At 38.8% G+C, this 23,631-nt stretch overlaps 1 protein-coding gene across 1 annotated transcript in view; it reads right to left on the reverse strand.

The window, feature by feature from the left end:
* LOC128243079 (proto-oncogene tyrosine-protein kinase receptor Ret-like) overlaps positions 1-21,773 on the reverse strand; it is a 96,311-nt gene extending 74,538 nt beyond the window's left edge. Inside the window, exons 1-2 of the mRNA XM_052960594.1 lie at positions 21,530-21,773; positions 17,780-17,858 (exon numbers count right to left, since the gene is read on the reverse strand). Coding sequence (XP_052816554.1) covers positions 17,780-17,825 — 46 coding nt within the window. The 5' untranslated portion in view covers positions 17,826-17,858; positions 21,530-21,773. The remainder of the gene's footprint in view (positions 1-17,779; positions 17,859-21,529) is intronic.
* Between the last annotated feature and the right edge of the window lie 1,858 nt (positions 21,774-23,631).

Consider the following 23,631-nt stretch of genomic DNA (forward strand, 5'->3'; position numbering starts at 1 on the left):
GTCATAGATCTACAACAATGACCAGTGGAAACATCTACAGCATGTCATAAATGTACAACAATGACAGGTGGAAACTTCTACAGCATGTCATAGCTCTACAACAATGACCAGTGGAAACATCTACAGCATGTCATAGATCTACAACAATGACCAGTGGGAACTTTTACAGCATGTCATAGCTCTTCAACAATGACCAGTGGAAACTTTTATAGCATGTCATAGATCCACAACAATGACCAGTGGAAACTTCTACAGCATGTCATAGATCTACAACAATGACCGATGAGAACTAAAATGAACGGTGGGAACTTCTACAGCATGTCATAGGGTTTTTTATAGAACAGAACATAACAGAAGTTTATTTCAAATCAAAGACGGGACATAAACTCAATGAATTAGGTCAAATGACCCATGATTATTAAAGACATATTAAGAGAGAGTAAAATGCATGGCGATTGTCTGATATTTTTTACACAGGAATAAATGTATTATTAAGGTATATGAGTTTTGGTATGTTTGATTTTTTTAAGTACGCTTAACAGTAACTTAGTTTATAGACAGATATCAGTCAGCATATATTGTAGAATTAACATATCTATGAACTACAAAGGATGCCGCTTTCTAATATCAAAAGCTCTATATATACACAACATACACAGTAAGTTTTCCAATAATGACCACATTCTTTAACCTACACAAAATTAATTGATTTAAACATACTTGGATGTCGGTAATACTATTAAGGAATGTATCTTTGTCTTAATGCTGAATACGTGTTACATTTAAAAGGAAAGTGGAATTCATCTCCCAAGAGGAACAGGTCCTATTATCAATTTCAGTCATACTTCATCTACCAGTTTGGATACCAAAACTATGAGATAATATCCTTAATTAGCTGAGATCGATTATGTATTTTTCAATGTGGACGCATTTAAATATTACTGAAATTCGAATTGGAAATAATTTAAATTCAAATTTTGTAAATCAAAGCCGTTGGAGATTCGTTGAGTTAAAATAACATAAACATATATTTCGTGACAAAAATACCTCTAGATTGCTTATCCCAATGACCTTAACTGTAATAATTTATCTAATATGGTTAAAATGTCCACCTCATTATACAAATGTTCTCTTCCCTGCCTTTCGTTTATACATAATCATTCGTTTGTAACAGCGATACACACGTTTATATAACTTTTCGTTACCAGGTCTTCACTGTTCAAATGTGCAAATCTCAAGTTGCACTAAGTTGCATAATCGCTGCTATAATCGTCCTATTTTTTGTCAATCAAACACTCTTCCCTGCAGTCTGGGTGTTAATGGATTGACTCTTCGCGGGCTTCTGCAGCGCGTGTGCACTAAAAGAGCAAGACTTCTTCTGGTTTGCTTAAGATTTTGTCCCAGAAGTCGATTTTCCCAGTGACAACATATAACAATGACAGGTGGGAACTTCTACAGCATGCCATAGATGTACAACAATGACCAGTGGAAACTTCTACAGCATGTAATAGATGTACAACAATGACCAGTGGAAACTTCTACAGCATGCCATAGATGTACAACAATGACCAGTGGAAACTTCTACAGCATGCCATAGATGTACAACAATGACCAGTGGAAACTTCTACAGCATGTAATAGATCTACAACAATGGCCGGTGAAAACTTCTACAGCATGTAATAGATCTACAACAATGACCAGTGAAAACTTCTACAGCATGTAATAGATCTACAACAATGACCAGTGGAAACATCTACAGCATGTAATAGATCTACAACAATTACCAGTGAAAACTTCTAGAGCATGTAATAGATCTACAACAATGACCAGTGAAAACTTCTACAGCATGTAATAGATCTACAACAATGACCAGTGGATACATCTACAGCATGTAATAGATCTACAACAATGACCAGTGGGAACTTCTACAGCATGTAATAGATCTACAACAATGACCAGTGGAAACTTCTACAGCATGTAATAGATCTACAACAATGGCCGGTGAAGACTTCTGCAGCATATAATAGATCTACAACAATGACCAGTGAAAACTTCTACAGCATGTAATAGATCTACAACAATGACCAGTGGAAACATCTACAGCATGTAATAGATCTACAACAATGGCCGGTGAAAACTTCTACAGCATGTAATAGATCTACAACAATGACCAGTGAAAACTTCTACAGCATGTAACAGATCCACAACAATGACCAGTGGAAACTTCTACAGCATGTAATAGATCTACAACAGTGACCAGTGGGAACTTCTACAGCATGTCATAGCTCTACAACAATGACCAGTGGAAACTTCTACAGCATGCCATAGATCTACAACAATGGCCGGTGAAAACTTCTACAGCATGTAATAGATCTACAACAATGGCCGGTGAAAACTCCTACAGCATGTCATAGCTCTACAACAATGACCAGTGGAAACATCTACAGCATGCCATAGCTCTACAACAATGACCAGTGGAAACTTCTACAGCATGTCATAGCTCTACAACAATGACCAGTGGGAACTTCTACAGCAATTAATAGATGTACAACAATGACCAGTGGAAACTTCTACAGCATGCCATAGATCTACAACAATGACCAGTAAAAACTTCTAAAGCATGTCATAGATGTACAACAATGACCAGTGGAAACTTCTACAGCATGTTATAGATGTACAACAATGACCAGTGGAAATTTCTACAGCATGTCATAGCTCTACAACAATGACCAGTGGGAACTTCTACAGCATGCCATAGATGTACAACAATGACCAGTGGGAACTTCTACAGCATGTCATAGATGTACAACAATGACCAGTGGAAACTTCTACAGCATGTAATAGATGTACAACAATGACCAGTGGGAACTTCTACAGCATGTCATAGCTCTACAACAATGACCAGTGGGAACTTCTACAGCATGTAATAGATCTACAACAATGGCCGGTGAAAACTCCTACAGCATGTCATAGCTCTACAACAATGACCAGTGGAAACATCTACAGCATGCCATAGATCTACAACAATGACCAGTGGAAACATCTACAGCATGTAATAGATGTACAACAATGACCAGAGGAAACTTCTACAGCATGCCATAGATCTACAACAATGACCAATGGAAACATCTACAGCATGCCATAGATCTACAACAATGACCAGTGGAAACATCTACAGCATGTAATAGATGTACAACAATGACCAGTGGAAACTTCTACCGCATGTCATAGCTCTACAACAATGACCAATGGAAACTTCTACAGCATGTAATAGATGTACAACAATGACCAGTGGAAACTTCTACAGCATGTAATAGAGTACAACAATGACCAGTGGGAACTTCTACAGCATGCCATAGATGTACAACAATGATCAGTGGAAACATCTACAGCATGCCATAGATGTACATCAATGACCAGTGGAAACTTCTACAGCATGCCATAGCTGTACAACAATGACCAGTGGAAACATCTACAGCATGCCATAGATCTATAACAATGACCAGTGGAAACTCCTACAGCATGTCATAGCTCTACAACAATGACCAGTGAAAATTTCTACAGCATGTCATAGCTCTACAACAATGACCAGTGGAAACTTCTACAGCATGCCATAGATGTACAACAATGACCAGTGGAAACTCCTACAGCATGCCATAGATGTACAACAATGGCCAGTGGAAACTTCTACAGCATGTCATAGATGTACAACAATGACCAGTGGAAACTTCTACAGCATGTCATAGATGTACAACAATGACCAGTGGAAACATCTACAGCATGTCATAGATGTACAACAATGGCCAGTGGAAACTTCTACAGCATGTCATAGATGTACAAAAATGACCAGTGGAAACTTCTACAGCATGTCATAGATCTACAACAATGGCCAGTGGAAACTTCTACAGCATGTCATAGATGTATAACAATGGCCAGTGGAAACTTCTACAGCATGTCAAAGATGTACAACAATGACCAGTGGAAACTTCTACAGCATGTCATAGATCTACAACAATGACCATTGGAAACTTCTACAGCATGTCATAGATCTACAACAATGACCAGTGGGAACATCTACAGCATGTCATAGATGTACAACAATTACCAGTCGAAACTTCTAGAGCATGCCATAGATGTACAACAATGACCAGTGGAAAATTCTACAGCATGTCATAGCTCTACAACAATGACCAGTGGAAACATCTACAGCATGTCATAGCTCTACAACAATGACCAGTGGAAACTTCTACAGCATGTCATAGATGTACAACAATGACCAGTGGAAACTTCTACAGCATGTCATAGCTCTACAACAATGACCAGTGAAAACTTCTACAGCATGCCATAGATGTACAACAATGACCAGTGGAAACTTCTACAGCATGTAATAGATCTACAACAATGACCAGTGGAAACTTCTACAGCATGTCATAGCTCTACAACAATGACCAGTGGAAACATCTACAGCATGTAATAGATCTACAACAGTTACCAGTGGGAACTTCTAAAGCATGTAATAGATCTACCAGAGGAGACTTCTACAGCATATCATAGCTCTACAACAATGGCCAGTGGAAACTTCTACTGCATGTCATAGCTCTACAACAATGGCCAGTGGGAACTTTTGCAGCATGTCATAGCTCTACAACAATGGCCAGTGGAAACTTCTACTGCATGTCATAGCTCTACATCAATGGCCAGTGGGAACTATTACAACATGCATAGCTCTACAACAATGACCAGTGAAAACTTCTACAGCATGTCATAGATCTACAAAAATGGATGGTGGGAACTTCTACAGCATGTGATAGATCTACAACAATGGCCGGTGAAAACCTCTACAGCATGTCATAGCTCTACAACAATGGCCAGTGAAAACTTCTACAGCATGTCATAGATCTACAACAATGGCCAGTGGGAACTCCTACAGCATGTCATAGCTCTACAACAATGGCCGGTGAAAACTTCTACAGCATATAATAGATCTACCAGTGAAAATTTCTACAGCATTTCATAGATCTACAACAATGACCAGTGGAAACTTCTACAGCATGTCATAGATATACAACAATGACCAGTGGGAACTTCTACTGCATGTCATAGCTCTACAACAATGGCCGGTGAAAACTTCTACAGCATGTAATAGATCTACCAGTGAAAACTTCTACAGCATGTCATAGATCTACAACAATGACCAGTGAAAACTTCTACAGCATGTCATAGATCTACAACAATGGCCGGTGGGAACTTTTACAGCATGTCATAGATCTACAACAATGACCAGTGGGAACTTCTACAGCATGTCATAGATCTACAATGGCCGGTGAAAACTTCTACAGCATGTCATAGATCTACAACAATGACCAGTGGAAACTTCTTCATCATGCCATATATGTATCACAATCACCGGTTGGAACTTCTACAGCATGCCATAGATGTACAATAATGGCCAGTGGGAACTTCTACAGCATGTCATAGATCTACAACAATGACCAGTGAGAACTTCTGCATCATGTCATAGTTTTACAACAATGACCAGTGGAAACTTTTTTCATCATGCCATAGATGTACAACAATGACCAGTGGAAACTTCTTCATCATACCATAGATGTGTCACAATTACTGGTGGAAGATTCTATAGCATGCCATAGATCTGCAACAATGACCAGTGGGAACTTCTACAGCATGTCATAGATCTACAACAATGACCAGTGGGAACTTCTACAGCATGTCATAGATCTACAACAATGACCAGTGGAAACATGTACAGCATGTCATAGATCTACAACAATGACCAGTGGAAACTTCTACAGCATGTCATAGATCTACGCAATTACATAAGAAACTTCTACAGCATGTCATAGATGTACAACAATGACCAGTGGGAACTTCTACAGCATGTCATAGATCCACAACAGTGACCAGTGGAAACTTCTACAGCATGTCATAGATCTGCAACAATCACCAGTGGAAACTTCTACAGCATGTCATAGATCTGCAACAATCACCAGTGGAAACTTCTACAGCATGTCATAGATCCACAACAATGACCAGTGGAAACGTCTACTGCAAATCATAGCTCTACAACAATGACCAGTGGGAACTTCTACTGCATGTAATAGATCTGCAACAATCACCAGTGGAAACTTCTACTGCATGTCATAGATCCACAACAATGACCAGTGGAAACTTCTACTGCATGTCATAGATCTGCAACAATCACCAGTGGAAACTTCTACAGCATGTCATAGATCTACAACAATGACCAGTGGAAACGTCTACTGCATGTCATAGATCAACAACAATGACCAGTGAAAACTTCTACTGCATGTCATAGATCTGCAACAATCACCAGTGGAAACTTCTACAGCATGTCATAGATCCACAACGATGACCAGTGGAAACGTCTACTGCAAATCATAGCTCTACAACAATGACAAGTGGGAACTTCTACAGCATGCCATAGATCTACAACAATGACCAGTGAAAACTTCTACAGCATTTCATAGATCCACAACAATGACCAGTGTAAACTTCTACTGCATGTCATAGATCCACAACAATCACCAGTGGAAACTTCTACTGCATGTCATAGATCTACAATAATGACCAGTGGAAACTTCTACAGCATGTCATAGATCTACAACAATCACCAGTGAAAACTTCTACAGCATGTCATAGATCCACAACAATGACCAGTGAAAACTTCTACAGCATGTCATAGATCCACAACAATGACCAGTGGAAACTTCTCCTGCATGTCATAGATCCACAACAGTCACCAGTGAAAACTTCTACTGCATGTCATAGATCTACAATAATGACCAGTGGAAACTTCTACAGCATGCCATAGATGTACAACAATGACCAGTGAAAACTTCTACAACATGTCATAGATCCACAACAATGACCAGTGGAAACTTCTACTGCATGTCATAGATCTACAATAATGACCAGTGGAAACTTCTACAGCATGCCATAGATCTACAACAATGACCAGTGAAAACTTCTACAGCATGTCATAGATCCACAACAATGACCAGTGAAAACTTCTACAGCATGTCATAGATCCACAATAATGACCAGTGGAAACTTCTACAGCATGCCATAGATCTACAACAATGACCAGTGAAAACTTCTACAGCATGTCATAGATCTACAACACTGACTAGTGGAAACATCTACAGCATGTCATAGATCCACAATAATGACCAGTGGAAACTTCTACTGCATTTCATAGATCTACAACAATCGCCAGTGAGAACTTCTACAGCATGTCATAGATCTACAACAATGACCAGTGGAAACTTCTACTGCATGTCATAGATCCACAACAATGACCAGTGGAAACTTCTACTGCATGTCATAGATCCACAACAATCACCAGTGGAAACTTCTACTGCATGTCATAGATCCACAACAATGACCAGTGGAAACTTCTACAGTATGCCATAGATCTACAACAATGACCAGTGAAAACTTCTACTGCATGTCATAGATCCATAACAATGACCAGTGGAAACTTCTACTGCATGTCATAGATCCACAACAATGACCAGTGAAAACTTCTACTGCATGTCATAGATCCACAACAATGACCAGTGGAAACTTCTACAGCATGTCATAGATCCACAACAATGACCAGTGGTAACTTCTACTGCATGTCATAGATCCACAACAATGACCAGTGGAAACTTCTACTGCATGTCATAGATCCACAACAATGACCAGTGGAAACTTCTACAGCATGTCATAGATCTGCAACAATCACCAGTGAGAACTTCTACAGCATGTCATAGATCTACAACAATGACCAGTGGAAACATGTACAGCATGTCATAGATCTACAACAATGACCAGTGAAAACTTCTACAGCATGCCATAGATCTACAACAATGACCAGTGGAAACTTCTACTGCATTTCATAGCTCTAAAAACATGACCGTCGGAAACTTCTACAGCATGTCACTGATCTACAACAATGACCAGTGGAAACTTCTTCATCATGCCATAGATGTATCACAATCATCGGTGGGAACTTCTACAACATGTCATAGATGTACAACAATGACATAGTGGGAACTTCTACAGCATGCCATAGATGTACAATAATGACCAGTGGAAACTTCTACAGCATGTCATAGATCTACAACAATGACCAGTGGAAATTTCTACAGCATGTCATAGATCTACAACAATGACCAGTGGAAACTTCTACAACATGTCATAGATCTACAACAATGACCAGTGGAAACTCCTACAGCATGTCATAGATCCACAACAATGACCAGTGAAAACTTCTACAGCATGTCATAGCTCTACAACAATGACCATTGGAAATTTCTACAGCATGTCATAGATCTACAACAATGACCAGTGGAAATTTCTACAGCATGTCAGAGATCTACAACAATGACCAGTGGAAATTTCTACAGCATGTCATAGATCTACAACAATGGCCGGTGGAAATTTCTACAGCATGTCATAGATCTACAACAATGACCAGTGGAAATTTCTACAGCATGTCATAGATCTACAACAATGACCAGTGGAAATTTCTACAGCATGTCATAGATCTACAACAATGACCAGTGGAAACTCCTACATCATGTCATAGATCTTCAACAATGACCAGTGGAAACTCCTACAGCATGTCATAGATCTACAACAATGACCAGTGGAAATTTCTACAGCATGCCATAGATCTACAAAAATGAACGTCGGAAACTGCTACAGCATGTCATATATCTACAACAATGACCAGTGGGAACTTCTGCATCATGCCATAGATCTACAACAATGACCAGTGGAAACCTCTTCATCATGCCATAGATCTACATCAATGACCAGTGGAAACTTCTGCATCATGCCATAGATCTACAACAATGACCAATGGGAACTTCTACAGAATGTCATAGATCTACAACAATGACCAGTGGAAACTTCTTCATCATGCCATAGATCTACAACAATGACCAGTGGAAACTTTTACTGCATGTCATAGATGTAACACAATCACCGGTGGGAACTTTTACAGCATGCCATAGATGTACAACAATGACCAGTGGGAACTTCTACAGCATGTCATAGATCTACAACAATGACCAGTGGAAACTTCTACAACATGTCATAGATCTGCAACAATGACCAGTGGGAACTTCTACAGCATGTCAGAGATCTACAACAATGACCAGTGAAAACGTCTACAGCATGTCATAGATCTACGATTATGGCCAGTGGGAACTTTTACAGCATGTCATTGATTTACAACAATGACCAGTGGGAACCTTTACAGCATGTCATAGATCTACAACAATGACCAGTGGATACTTCTTCATCATGCAATAGATGTATCACAATCACCGGTGGGAACTTCTACAGCATGTCATAGATCTACAACAATGACCAGTGGGAACTTCTACAGCATGTCATAGATCTACAACAATGACCAGTGGAAACATGTACAGCATGTCATAGATCTACAACAATGACCAGTGTAAACTTCTACAGCATGTCATAGATCTACGCAATTACATAAGAAACTTCTACAGCATGTCATAGATGTACAACAATGACCAGTGGGAACTTCTACAGCATGTCATAGATCCACAACAGTGACCAGTGGTAACTTCTACAGCATGTCATTGATCTACAATAATGACCAGTGGAAACTTCTACAGCATGTCATAGATCTTCAACAATGACCAGTTGAAACTACTACAGCATTTCATAGATCTACGCAATTACATAAGAAACTTCTACAGAAAGTCATAGATGTACAATAATGACCGGTGGAAACTTCTACAGCATGTCATTGATGTACAACAATGACCAGTGGGAACTCCTACAGCATGTTATAGATTTACAGCAATTACATTAGAAACTTCTTCAGGAAGTCATAGATGTACAACAATGACGTGTGGGAACTTCTTAACTGCTTAAAATAAAATCATTAAGGTCATCAAATAAATTCTACGATTTTCCTTCTGCATAACATTTAATGTCTTAATGGATTTCACCTTAAAGGTAAACTTATTAATTGCGTCATGCGTGCTTTAAATACCGTACACATTGAGAGAATTACGTAGAAGGCGTGTACGCTAACAATACAAATTTAGTGGCATGAAAATGCATCGTTTGCTTTCCATATATAGTTCGATATATCATGCTGATTTTGTTGATACACATTATGATAGATTAAGCTATATAAAGTTCAAAGATTTTTTCTTGACACATGACTTATTAATGAGCCTTAAAACAGAGTCCCCAGAATAGAATATTATTTAAGGAATATTTTTTTTTTTTCGATTTCACAATGCACGTCAGTCAGAGCTGATTTGGACGTCACAGTGCACGTCAGGCAATCATGGTTGGGACGTCACAGTGCACGTCAGGCAGTCATGGTTGTGACGTCACAGTTCACGTCAGGAAGTCAAAATGGGACGTTACAGTGCACGTCAGGCAGTCATGGTTGTGACTTCACAGTGCACGTCAGGCAGTCATGGTCGGGACGTCACAGTGGACGTCAGGCAGTCATGGTTGGGACGTCAAAGTGCACGTCAGGCAGTCATGATTGGGACGTCACAATTCACGTCAGGCAGTCATAGATGGGACGTTTCAATGCACGTCAGACAGTCATGATTGGGACGTCACAGTTAACGTCAGACAGTCATACATGGTTGGGATGTTACAGTGCACGTCAGGCAGTCATGGTTAGGACGTCACAGTGCACGTCAGGCAGTCACGGTTGGGACGTCAGAGTGCACGTCAGACATCCCTAGTTGGAACGTCACAGTACACGTTAGGCAGCCCTAGTTGGGACATAACAGTGCAGGTCAGACAGTCATGATTGGGACGTCACAGTGCACGTCATACAGTCATGATTGGGACGTCACAGTGCACGTCAGACAGTCATGATTGGAACGTCACAATGCATGTCAGGCAGTTATGGCTGGGACGTCAGAGTGCACGTTAGACAGTCACGGTTGGGACGTCAGAGTGCACGTCAGGAAGCCCTAGTTTGGACGTCACAGTACACGTCAGGCAGCCCTATTTGGGACGTCACAGTGCGCGTCAGACAGTCATGATTTGGACGTCACAGTGCACGTCAGACAGTCATGGTTTGGACGTTACAGTGCATGTCAGGCAGTCATGGTTGTGACGTCACAGTGCACGTCAGGCAGTCAGGGTTGTGACGTCACAGTACACGTCAGGCATTCAGGGTTGTGAAGGCACAGAGCACGTCAGGCAGTCATGGTTGGGACGTCAGACTGCACGTCAGGCAGCCCTAGTTGGGACGTCACAGTTCACGTCAGGCAGCCCAAGTTGGGACGTCAAAGTGCACGTCAGACAGTCATGATTGGGACGTCACAGTTCACGTCAGACATTCATGGTTGGGACGTCACAGTGCATGTCAGGCAGTTATTGGTGGGACGTCACAGTGCTCGTCAGACTGTCATGGTTGGGACGTCACAGTGCATGTCAGGCAGTTATGGCTAGGACGTCACATTGCACGTCAGACAGTCATGGTTGGGTCGTCAGAGTGCACGTCAGGCAGCCCTAGTTGGGACGTCACAGTACACGTCAGGCAGCCCTAGTTGGGACGTCAAACTGCACGTCAGACAGTCATGATTGGGACGTCACACTGCACGTCAGGCAGTCATGGTTGTGACGTCACAGTGCACGTCAGGAAGTCAGGGTTGTGACGTCACAGTGCACGTCAGGCAGTCATGGTTGTTACGTCACAGTGCTCGTCAGGCAGTCATGGTTAGGATTTTACAGTGCAAGTCAGGCAGTCATAGCTGGGACGTAGGCAAGCATTACTCGCATTTTATTACTTAGTGAACTCCCCTGTCGCTTAACTCGGTGCTATCAATTAAAAATACCCCTGATGCACTGCTTCTTCGATGAACTTCCAAGTGACATTTTAATCACTTGAATGCAACATCTTTTATAAATGCCATACAAAAATGTCCGCAATACGACATAGAAAGAAAACATTGAACCAATATCTCATCCTCTCAAATTTCACTTTTAAGTTGAAATAAGTGTAAACATCATGTCTGTGTCCTTATCTAATCTCACGAAGGATGCCGACAAAGGGTGTATGGGCACGGAGAGGCAATCAATCCTACTATTAGGTATAATTAACAAGTCAAGTAAACACGTTAACTATCTCAAATGTAAAATATTTTACAACATGAAGAAATATTAAGGTACATAAAAAGACGATGGAATGTAGAGGCTCGAATGAATTATAGAAAATATAAGATGTTAACACCATTTGAAATACAGAATAAATATTACACATATATACTATGTAAGTGTGATTATTATGTTAATTATGATAAACCGAAATAATAGTCATGTCAGTGATGTCACTTCCGTTTAATTCCTTTTATTTTTATTTGTAGATAGAGAGAGAGAGAGAGAGAGAGAGAGAGAGAGAGAGAGAGAGAGAGAGAGAGAGATGTATACACCTCCTAATCAGTGTTTTATCGTGGAAGAGAAAGTACAAAAAAGATGGTTATTTATTTCCGTTTCGGAGTGTAATCATCTAACGTTATGCAGAAAGGTGTCCCCATAGTTCCATCATTGGAATATTTATGTTGACGCGATGTCATTCAGTATCAACAAATCAAAATCTCCGGATGCAAATGCACAGTTAAATCTCTATCCAGAACAATAACGTTTGTATGACGTTACAACGTTTCCATGGTGAATTGAAATATTTCAGACAAGTTATTTAAATGGATTTACCTTAAGGACGCTCATCAAGACAAAATGGGTGGGTTGGTTAATCCAACATTTTGATCTTCAAAAATTTTGGTTTAGTTTTTGTTGAACGCTTTTTCGTATGAGGGGAAACATGTATTAATTTTGTGTGTTGTAGGAGTTGAGTTGCGCTGTGTCTTCTTTATAGGCTGTATTATCAAAATAATTAAACAGCTCTGTTACGATTAAAATAAGATATTGGAACAATAGAAAACTGAATATACCTTTCTTAAAATAAAAGCAATCATCAGTCCGGCAGCTTATAACGTTCTCGGTATTCTAATTTTGCTTTAACCTGCATACTCTTTTGAGCCAAATTCGGATAAAATTTTGTTAAAGGGTTTCATAGTTTATATCAGTCTCGTCAGTACATACATAAAACATTTCCAATCTTAAATGTTGAAGACATAAGATTGTCAAATTTATTATGATTTGGCCACGAGTTGTAATAAGATTTGAGGTATTGCTGTCGGAGGTTTTTGTATTTAGGACATACTAGAAGCGATATTCACTTTCTATGACATTCATGTAAGAGGGTAAGCATTTACGTTCCGGTCTTAATATGTTCATATACCTTCTAGTTTCTATGGCTAGGTCGTGTAAACATGACACTGAAACAACACATATTCCTCTGTTTCAACAGAAATACCACAGATGGGCATATTCAGAATTGTTTATTAGCAGAACAGAACATACTTTTTTTTAATTCAAGCGTTTAAAGCTCATCGTCATACAAACAAATATACAAACAAATATACAAACAAATATACAAACATATATACAAACAAATATACAAACAAATATACAAACAAATATACAAACATGTATACAAACAAAAAGCATGACATGGGACATAAGAAAAGAAAATGGTGATGCATTGTATTTCTTTCAACACATAAGATAGGCGCGCATGTACGAAAGAACACATGTTTTAACTTAACTTTCTGAAGATTTTTGTTTTGTTCATGCACAATCTCAAGTCTTCTTAAGTCTCAATCTAGAACAATACCAGTATACATTTTAATATAATAAAAGTGTATAAGAGAAAATCGCTGACGTAATTTAATATCACCGGCAAAAATTAGATAAGATCTACTTTAAACGTTGCATACCTCATTTACAAACTTAAATGCAGATATATATACGTGCGAATGTGCTCGTACATCGGTTAACATAAAGTTGTGTAAATGCAGTATGCACATTTTCAATTAACAAACATAGGCACACTAATAATTAACAAAGGCACTAACAATTTACGAAGATGTGAGCACTCAGAATTTACAAAGATGTGAGCACTCAGAATTTACGAAGATGTGAGCACTAACAATTTACGAAGATGTGAGCATAAACAATTTACGAAGATCGATGAGAGCACTAACAATTTACGAAGATGTGAGCATTAACAATTTACGAAGATCGATGATAGCACTAACAATTTACGAAGATCGATGAGAGCACTAACAATTTACGAAGATCGATGAGAGCACTAACAATTTACGAAGATGTGAGCACTAACAATTTACGAAGATCGATGAGAGCACTAACAATTTACGAAGATGTGAGCACTAACAATTTACGAAGATCGATGAGAGCACTAACAATTTACGAAGATCGATGAGAGCACTAACAATTTACGAAGATGTGAGCACTAACAATTTACGAAGATCGATGATAGCACTAACAATTTACGAAGATCGATGAGAGCACTAACAATTTACGAAGATCGATGAGAGCACAAACAATTTACGAAGATCGATGAAAGCACTAACAATTTACGAAGATGATAGCACTAACAATTTACGAAGATGAGAGCACTAACAATTCACGAAGATGTGAGCATTAACAATTTACGAAGATGTGAGCATTAACAATTTACGAAGATGATAGCACTAACAATTTACGAAGATGAGAGCACTAACAATTTACGAAGATGAGGGCACTAACAATTTACGAAGATGATAGCACTAACAATTTACGAAGATGATAGCACGCACAATTTACAAAGATGTGAGCACGTACAATTTACGAAGAAGAGAGCACTAACAATTTACGAAAATGATAGCACTAACAATTTACGAAGATGATAGCACGTACAATTTACGAAGATGATAGCACTAACAATTTACGAAGATATGAGCACTAGAGGCTCTAAAGTTATAAAATTACTTTGTCAAATATTCAATATAGCGTGCTCCATCGCTGAAGTTCTTATTATGCTACAACACGCTATTATGTGTGTGTGCACGTATTGTTTGCGCAACAACTTCTTTTGAAAACCATGAAGACATGAAACTGCTATTGTGACACAATGTAAACGATAAATGTCAGAAAAAAAATCCAAAGTTTCTAATGCTCTATTCTCAAACCAGAACTGTTCAGTGTAGGTTCTTATTTTGTCTGCATATAGTGCGTATGTCGAGTGCTTGAATATCAAGCGTATGCTATTATATTTCTATTATCGGTTTTAGCGGTTTGCTTTTATGTTTGAAAATGCTTCCAAGGTTGCTTTAGTAAGGATTTCCTCGGCGGTACCCTGACATTTGAAGTTAACGATATCTAAATCTAAATAAATGTAATCTGCTTTTTCGGTGCCTCTTGTTGCGTTTCTCAAAACAACGTCATAGTTAATTATTTGCCATACCAACACTGCTCCTGCCATGTGACCTCTTCAATAATGATTTAATCTGCGACAGACTGGCGACCGCTGAGACCGGTGCAACCACTTGTGTCCGTATTTGGAATTAGGATATGATCGCTAATCATTCAGCGATAGGTTTTTCTAGTTGTCGGTGATTGATATTCAACTTATCGGCCGCAGAGACGGCGATTTGCTTAGAACATATCGATCACCGTTCTAAACATAGTCACGGTATATCAAAATGTGTTTTAGAATCAAATCATGTTGTTGTTTTTTCTTTTGTCAAGATGTTAGAAGCAGAACAGTAGCATTTACTCTGCGTGCAGAGATAATAAATCCAAGGCCCGTATTTGGAATATGATCGCCGATTATTCAGCGATAGTTAACTGCAGAACACGCAGTTGTAATTATTACATGAGCAATGAATAAATGAAAATACTGCAGTTTAAGTCATAAATACATACAAGACACATTGTGAAATGAAAACTGAGTGGGTGACATATTGTAAACTCAACGATAAATGATCCGCGCACAACAGGAAACCACTTTACAATCTAGATACAAGTCTCCGATGAAGCGACGGTCGGTCACTCCCACATCAATGATCAATCACAGATAGGTCTGTTCAAGGTTGCAAAAGTGTCAACATTCCACACAGTGGAGACCAATCTGATATAAGAAAACCCCACAGAAGCTAGGCATAGTCAGAAGCGCAGTACAGTAAATTCTTTGATTATGCTTAAACTTATCGTATCTTTAAAACAAATTAATGAAATAAGTATTGTTTGAACCATACCATTTTAGAAATCTCTTGGAGACCGATGGAACCTCTGAGCAAGCAAATCGGTTGCAGCTAGTCTTTTTTGTATGCTCGAAAAACTGATTGTGACCGATTGCGTTTCGTGATCTCTCAGAGACGTTGTACCGACCTTTGCGAAACCATTTAAAGACCTGCGAAATCTCTTTATGAGTGTCAATTTGTTTCGTGACGGTAAGGGGGCTTGAAACACGCAATACAGTCGCGGTTTTAATTTGGTGATGTAGTTGCTGCCATGATGTTTTGCATGCTTTCCCCCTCTTACTTGCTTCTGTGCACTATATAGATGAGTGCAAACCTAACTGCATTTACAGTCAGACCTCCCGCCCTGAAACCCTGTAGCGATCTTGCGATTGTCAACCATTTATCCATTTATAGTGAAGTCGCCTTCTGGGGTGACTGGGGCTTTACTGTGCTTGTGTAGATTCCTGAGTACTGTTCATTTCAGCTCAAAGGGGTTTGGATCAATACATATTTGGAAAAGGGCGAAGGTGGTCGTCTTTAAGCTTCTTAAATATGCATGTGCTTTTAACTGCTGCTCAAATGTGGCATTTACCGCGATACGAGAGAGCAGCTGAGGCCGACTCTTACAGCCTCATATTTTATAACATATGCTTGAAATAGCTTGCTTCATAATCATTTCATAGAATTACATACACAATAATAAGTATATCGAGAGAAAACAAAGAACCAAACCGGACAAAAAACTTTTAATTTATTAATATAACGACACTATATTTACGTTAGGATTATGATAAAAGCCCAGTGAATATGATAAATAGTTTGATTCGTCGATGGAGGTATTGACCAAGACTGTCTATAAACAGGTCATATTACAGTTTTGGATATGATTCATCTTTACTGAGAAGAAAATGATTTATGAAAAGAGATGACTTGGAATTGACGTTTAAAATATCATTATTATAACGGAACATGTATTTGTCTCTTGTACTAACTAACTAACCAAAATTAGATGTTATTCGAAAGTATTGATTTCACATGGGCATAATAAGTGGAAGTTACATTTTAGTAAAAAATGAATTGTGAATTGAAATCCGGCCACCTGATTAGGAAATAATATGGAGGAACCACATCACCTCGTGTTCCTGTAGTTGGTCGTCCAAAAATAGGTTTCAACCATGAGTGGTCATCCGAAATTAGGTTTCAATTATGAATGGTCGTTCGAAAATCAATTTAAACGATGAATAACAGGTCTTATACATGAATAGTAACCCGAAAACTGACTTAAGCCATAATTTGTCGTTCGAAAACTGGACACAATAATGTCTAAATGTTAACTATAAATGCGTCTTCCAAAAAAAAACACCTTTGATGTTTGTTTTTTTGTTTTTGTTTTTTTCTTTTTGTGTGCAAATAAGATCAAGGTTCTTACATATTTTGATCTGCAGTCTTTCCATCCTCCCACAAACATACACAACATAACATACTGAAACGTATATATGTCTTAAAGACAGTGCTTCTGATACATAATTCTCAATCACATTTAAAATGAGTTTTTAATAAATTGTGTTTGCGTGTATACGGCTTACCCGCAGCTAGCAGTAGACAACAGAAGATCAGTGGTGGAGAACTCATTTTGACACTCGGAGCAGCAGCAGCATAATGGGTCTGGAACAGAAAACAGTCTTGGTATCGTGCGTAACATACACGCAGCCTCGGTATAGCGGGGCATATACATACAACCTCGATATAGTGCGGAAAAAACAAACAGGGTCGTTAAAGTGCGGAACATACATACAGCCTAGGTATCGTGCTTACCATACATACAACTGCGGTGTCAAACGGAACATACAAACAGTCTCGGTATGGTGGGGAAGATTCATACAGCCTTGGTATCGTGCGGAACATTCAAACAGTCTCGGTATCGTGCGGAACATTCAAACAGTCTCGGTATCGTGCGGAGCATTCAAACAGCCTCGGTATCGTGCGGAGCATTCTTACAACCTCGGTATCGTGCTAAACATTCATACAGTCTCGGTATCGTGCGGAGCATTCAAACAGCCTCGGTATCGTGCGGAGCATTCATACAGCCTTGGTATCGTGCGGAACATTCAAACAGTCTCGGTATCGTGCGAAACATTCAAACAGTCTCGGTATCGTGCGGAACATTCATACAGTCTCGGTATAGTGCGGACCATTCAAATAGTCTCGGTATCGTGCGGAACATTCTTACAACCTCGGTATCGTGCTAAACATTCATACAGTCTCGGTATAGTGTGGAACATTCATACAGTCTCGGTATAGTGCGGAACATTGATACAGTCTCGGTATATTGCGGAAATTTCATCGAGTATCGGTATCGTGCGGAACATTCGTACAGTCTCGGTACCGTGTGGAAAATTCATAAGTCTCGGTATAGTGCGGAACATTCAAACAGTCTCGGTATCGTGCCTAAAATATATACAGGGTCGTTAGAGTGCGGAACATACAAATAGGCACAGTGTCGTGCGGAAAATACATACAGCTACGATGTCATGCGGAACATTCATACACCGACGGTGTCATGCGGAACATATATACAACTACAGTGTCATGCGGAACATATATACAACTACGGTGTCATGCGGAACATACATACACCGACGGTGTCATGCGTAACATATATACAACTACGGTGTCATGAGGAACATACACACAACCCCGGTATGATGCGGAACATACATTCAGCCCCGGTATGGTGTGAAACATTCATACAGCCTTGGTATCCAGTGGAACAAACATACAGCCTCGGTATCGTGTATGTGTTCTGCTCTGTTCTGCATACAGCCTCGGTATCGCTAGGAACATACGTTCAGCTCCGGTATCGTGTGGAACTCAATATAGCCTCGGTATCGTTCAAAACATACATTAAGCCCCGGTATCGTGCAAAACATAAATTCAGCCTCGGTATCGTGCAAAACATACATTCAGCCCCGGTATCGTGCAAAACATAAATTCAGCCTCGGTATCGTGCAAAACATATATTCAGCGTCGGTATCGTGTGGAACTCAATGTACCCTCGGTATCGTGCAAAACATACATTCAGCCTCGGTATCGTGCAAAACATAAATTCAGCCTCGGTATCGTGCAAAACATATTCAGCATCGGTATCGTGTGGAACTCAATGTCGCTTCGGTATCGTGCAAAACATACATTCAGCCTCGGTATCGTGTAAAACATATATTCAGCATCGGTATCGTGCAAAACATACATTCAGCCTCGGTATCGTGTAAAACATACATTCAGCCTCGGTATCGTGCAAAACGTATGTTCAGCATCGGTATCGTGTGGAACTCAATGTAGCCTCGGTATCGTGCAAAACATATGTTCAGCCTCGGTATCATGCAAAACATACATTCAGCCTCGGTATCGTGCAAAACATATGTTCAGCCTCGGTATCGTGCAAAACATACATTCAGCATCGGTATCGTGCCGAACACACATACACTATCGGTATCGTGTGTTTGCACAACGCAGTTACTTTAATTCCCGCTAGTAGTTTATTGCGGACTTGCACGGTCTTGCGCTAATCCCTTGATATATTCAACTAGTCACAAGGGAGATAGCACGTGCTTTAGTTGGTCTGTCCTCAGCCTAGCGTGCTATAGTATAGCTGGAGGACTGATTAGCATTGAAACATTGGAAAGCATGTATTCTCGTCATGAAATATTCGCTAATCAAGCTAATTAGATCTGGGCACTTTTCAGGTTTACAAATAAGGCAGGACTCTGACGTTGACTTAAAAAACGAACTGCTTTAATCATAGCATCAGGCCACAAAAGTAATGAATTTGAGAGACTCTAGTATCATTCTTCTGTAAAAGTATGTTTTTTGTACAATGAAATATATAGTAATCAATATATTAAAAAGCGTATTATTTTCATCACTTTCATTCAAAGCTAAAGTGTTTATGTGTAACATATTTTTTAATGATATTTATATCGTACAAAATATCACCATCTGAAGTGCGAATGTTGTTTCTACATGGTCCCAAAAGTTGGTCGACTTAAAATTAGAGAAAAAGGTATATCAATTGTAATGTCCCTGACAACATTTTACAATGTTAAATTTAATGTGTTGAATTGGCCTTAAACAAATTACTCAAAATGGAAACATGAACTCATCGTGGCTTAAATGTTTTCTCCACGGAAATTGATTTTGAGTGTAATCAAGAGATGGCATCTATTATTCTGTAAACTATTTCTATGTTATTAACGACATACTTCCTTGTTCGATTTGCGTATAAAATTAACGACCGTGAAAAGGATTGGTAGAGTAACAACCGCGGTAAGGTTTGGTACAGAAGGTGCATGCCATGAAGTTTAATATCATACAACTTCGTTTAATATATAAATCTACGGCATATTAATATTATATATAGACCGTGGTTTTCAATTATATTCTTGTCATTTGGAAATGATCGGAATCAATGAATATTTGTTTATGATTTTTGACGGAGAATTATGATACACAGGTGATTCACGTCTACCACGCTCCAATATCACAATTACGCTTAAGTCAAACTTCAATCGTAACATGAAAAGTGATTCAAAATTATGTCTTGTTTTAGCCCTTTTAAAACCGTATTCTCTCAATGCATATGTTGATTAAAACCTTTGGTAAAAACGTGCTACGTCGGATACATTGCTTTTGAACACATACTAAAGTGCATGATCTACCCTAGAATTATTCTTATTTGGAATACAGGTAAACGATTACATTCACATTCTATGAGAAAATGCGCTATTAAAATGTAATCACACTGTACTTTTATGTGGTAAAATGAGTTTAGATTGAGATTGGTATTTGACTTAAGTACTGTTGTTATATTGGGGCCAGGTGCCAATTATCAGTTTAAAAGCATGACAACTATTTTCATAGTTTAGAATACAACTTCCATTCACGGCCAATGAAATTGCAAATGTTAAAGCAATCATTAATTATTCGGCTTACTCATTAAGAATTTCATCTTTCGCGGGTGTTTAAAGGTCCGCCCACTGCCACTCATCAGATACACAATCCCTGCGCCAGATGTTTTGCCTTGACAATGCGTCAGGCAATAATGTTGTATTCTAAATCAGTTAGATGATCTGAGTTAAAGTCTTAATGATAAAAATGGCTCGCTCGCTTCATTCATTCAGCCATTTCTAAAACATTCATATTTTTATTCATGTCATCTAACGACTACTCGGTTATGTTCTGTGCTTCGCTATGGTTTCTCTATCACTAAGGACGTATTGATATTACCCTACGCCTTCCGTAAAAATGATACGAATATCAAGAGAATACAACATGCTTACCTAGTTATGACACGGTTGAATACATCGCTCATCCACTATATTGTATGTTTATTAAAGAATGATAGCATATACGAATTAATCCGTTAGAAAAAAATCCTCATCCACTTTAGTATTTAAATATGTGTCCGAATCGCACAAAACAAATGTTGCTCTTCCAGTAGAATATTAAAGCAATAATTGTCTTAACTGACCACGGTGTATGGAATATGGAATGACATTGGAAACAATTAACTTAGAAAGTCCATTTGCGAGCTAATGTTGCTCCCGATAGGTTTCCAATAAGCCCGTACAGCGGGGATATTGTCCGAGAGAGGTAGCAGTGTCGCAACAAGTGGGATGTCAACTATGAAGGGAATCATACTCCTGCAGTTTATTCCGAGAAAGATACTAGTATGTTTTCCAATAACTATATAAAGAGCCTTAAGTAATATTTTCTCGTGAATGCATTAGCTCACATTTCTTTAACCACCTTTCTAACATTGAAGGTGAAGCTGATGTTAATTGATTTGACTGTCCCAATGTAGAATGACCTGGTAATCTTACACCGCCTTCAATTAAGGCTACATTTGTTACTTTCCTCCAGCCGTTTGCTAAATGTAGTATTTTTCTACCGGTGATACATAACAATGTATCAAATTTCCGAAAAGCCACCCAAAGTAGAAATCATTAGGATCAGTTATTAAATTATTTGGGTTTGCACAAGTAAACTAATATGGGCTTCATCGCTTTGATTGTTATCTTAACCACACTCAAGCTTTGTTTGGACGGATTTTTTTACCCGTCGATATAAAGTCGATGATCGATTCTGACGTTTTCCTGATTAAGCATGCATTTCACTTTCAGGCATGTTTACAGAACAAAGAATCATTATGTGATAACAAACTTCTCAATTCGATCATTGTTCGAAAGTGGGTCACTATTGTTTATAAAGAATTTTCAAAATTTGTTTAAGTGAAGTAATGTTGGAAGTACAAATAAATACGCATATTAAAAGGCCGTTAAATTTGGAGTGACATTTGCTGCAACTACAAAAGATATACGAGAAACATATGTTCAATACGAAAGATAAAAAATAATACTCAATAACCAAAAGGAATATATAGACAGTATGTAAACACACGGGTCGTCAATTTTGAAATTAACAAATAGTTTAGCGTTTAAACAATGGCGAGACACAGAATTAAAATAAGAAAAAGTTTACCTGACTAGAAAATCTGTAATGCTCGTTCATGTATAATTGGAAAATAGGAATCGCATTCAGTTCAATCCTATAAAACACCCACTTGTTACAAAACAATCTTCAATTATACGGAAATCAATGTGAAAGTCCCTCTTCCCCATCTATCAAATTCTACGCCGCAGCGGCAGAACTCACCAGACTGGCATTCCTGTCAACTGTTGACAGCACACGACATTTTAACAAGGCATTTGCTTTCCATATTAATTCAATTATCAATAAAACTAACGGTTATTAGGCTTCGTAGACAGAGTGGAAATGTACTTTTTCAGAATGCACGAAGCACTGGAATCAGTATGTTCAAGTGCACAATGATCTAGGAGAGGACCTAATTTACCAGACCAGCACATTCCTGTTTGATGCTAATTAATTTCAGAGGGATAGTTGATAGAAGTGTTCTATGTTATTCCCGTAAGGCGACCATTTGGGACTGCATTTTATTATAATCCAGATACTTTATTCGCCTCTTTCGGCAAAACTGAAAGGTGGAACAGCCATATAGGGATTTTAACAGATTACGATTTCTGTCACCATGAGCATAAGCCTTTGATCGCCATTTCCGGAAAGCACTAGAACCACGCAGGCTTCTGGTAATTCACTCCCACTTTGACGAAACAACTCTATGGGTTTTTTCAATAGCAGCTAGTTCAACTGTTATCAACGACCCATTCAGGGCAATACCAAGAAACTAAAATAATAATTTCGATTTCCCTTAATGGGAAATACGTGCAATAAGCAAGCGATCTTGCAAGCGATTTGATTCCAGTTTCCCTTTCAGAGACCAATAAATACTGTTGAGGCAGCGAGCGTTCCCCGGACGTGGGTAATAATTACCCGGGCGATGTTTTTCCTGCTCACCTATCGA

The sequence above is a fragment of the Mya arenaria genome, chromosome 2 (assembly GCF_026914265.1).
Source record: "Mya arenaria isolate MELC-2E11 chromosome 2, ASM2691426v1".
In the NCBI taxonomy this organism is placed as follows: domain Eukaryota; kingdom Metazoa; phylum Mollusca; class Bivalvia; order Myida; family Myidae; genus Mya; species Mya arenaria.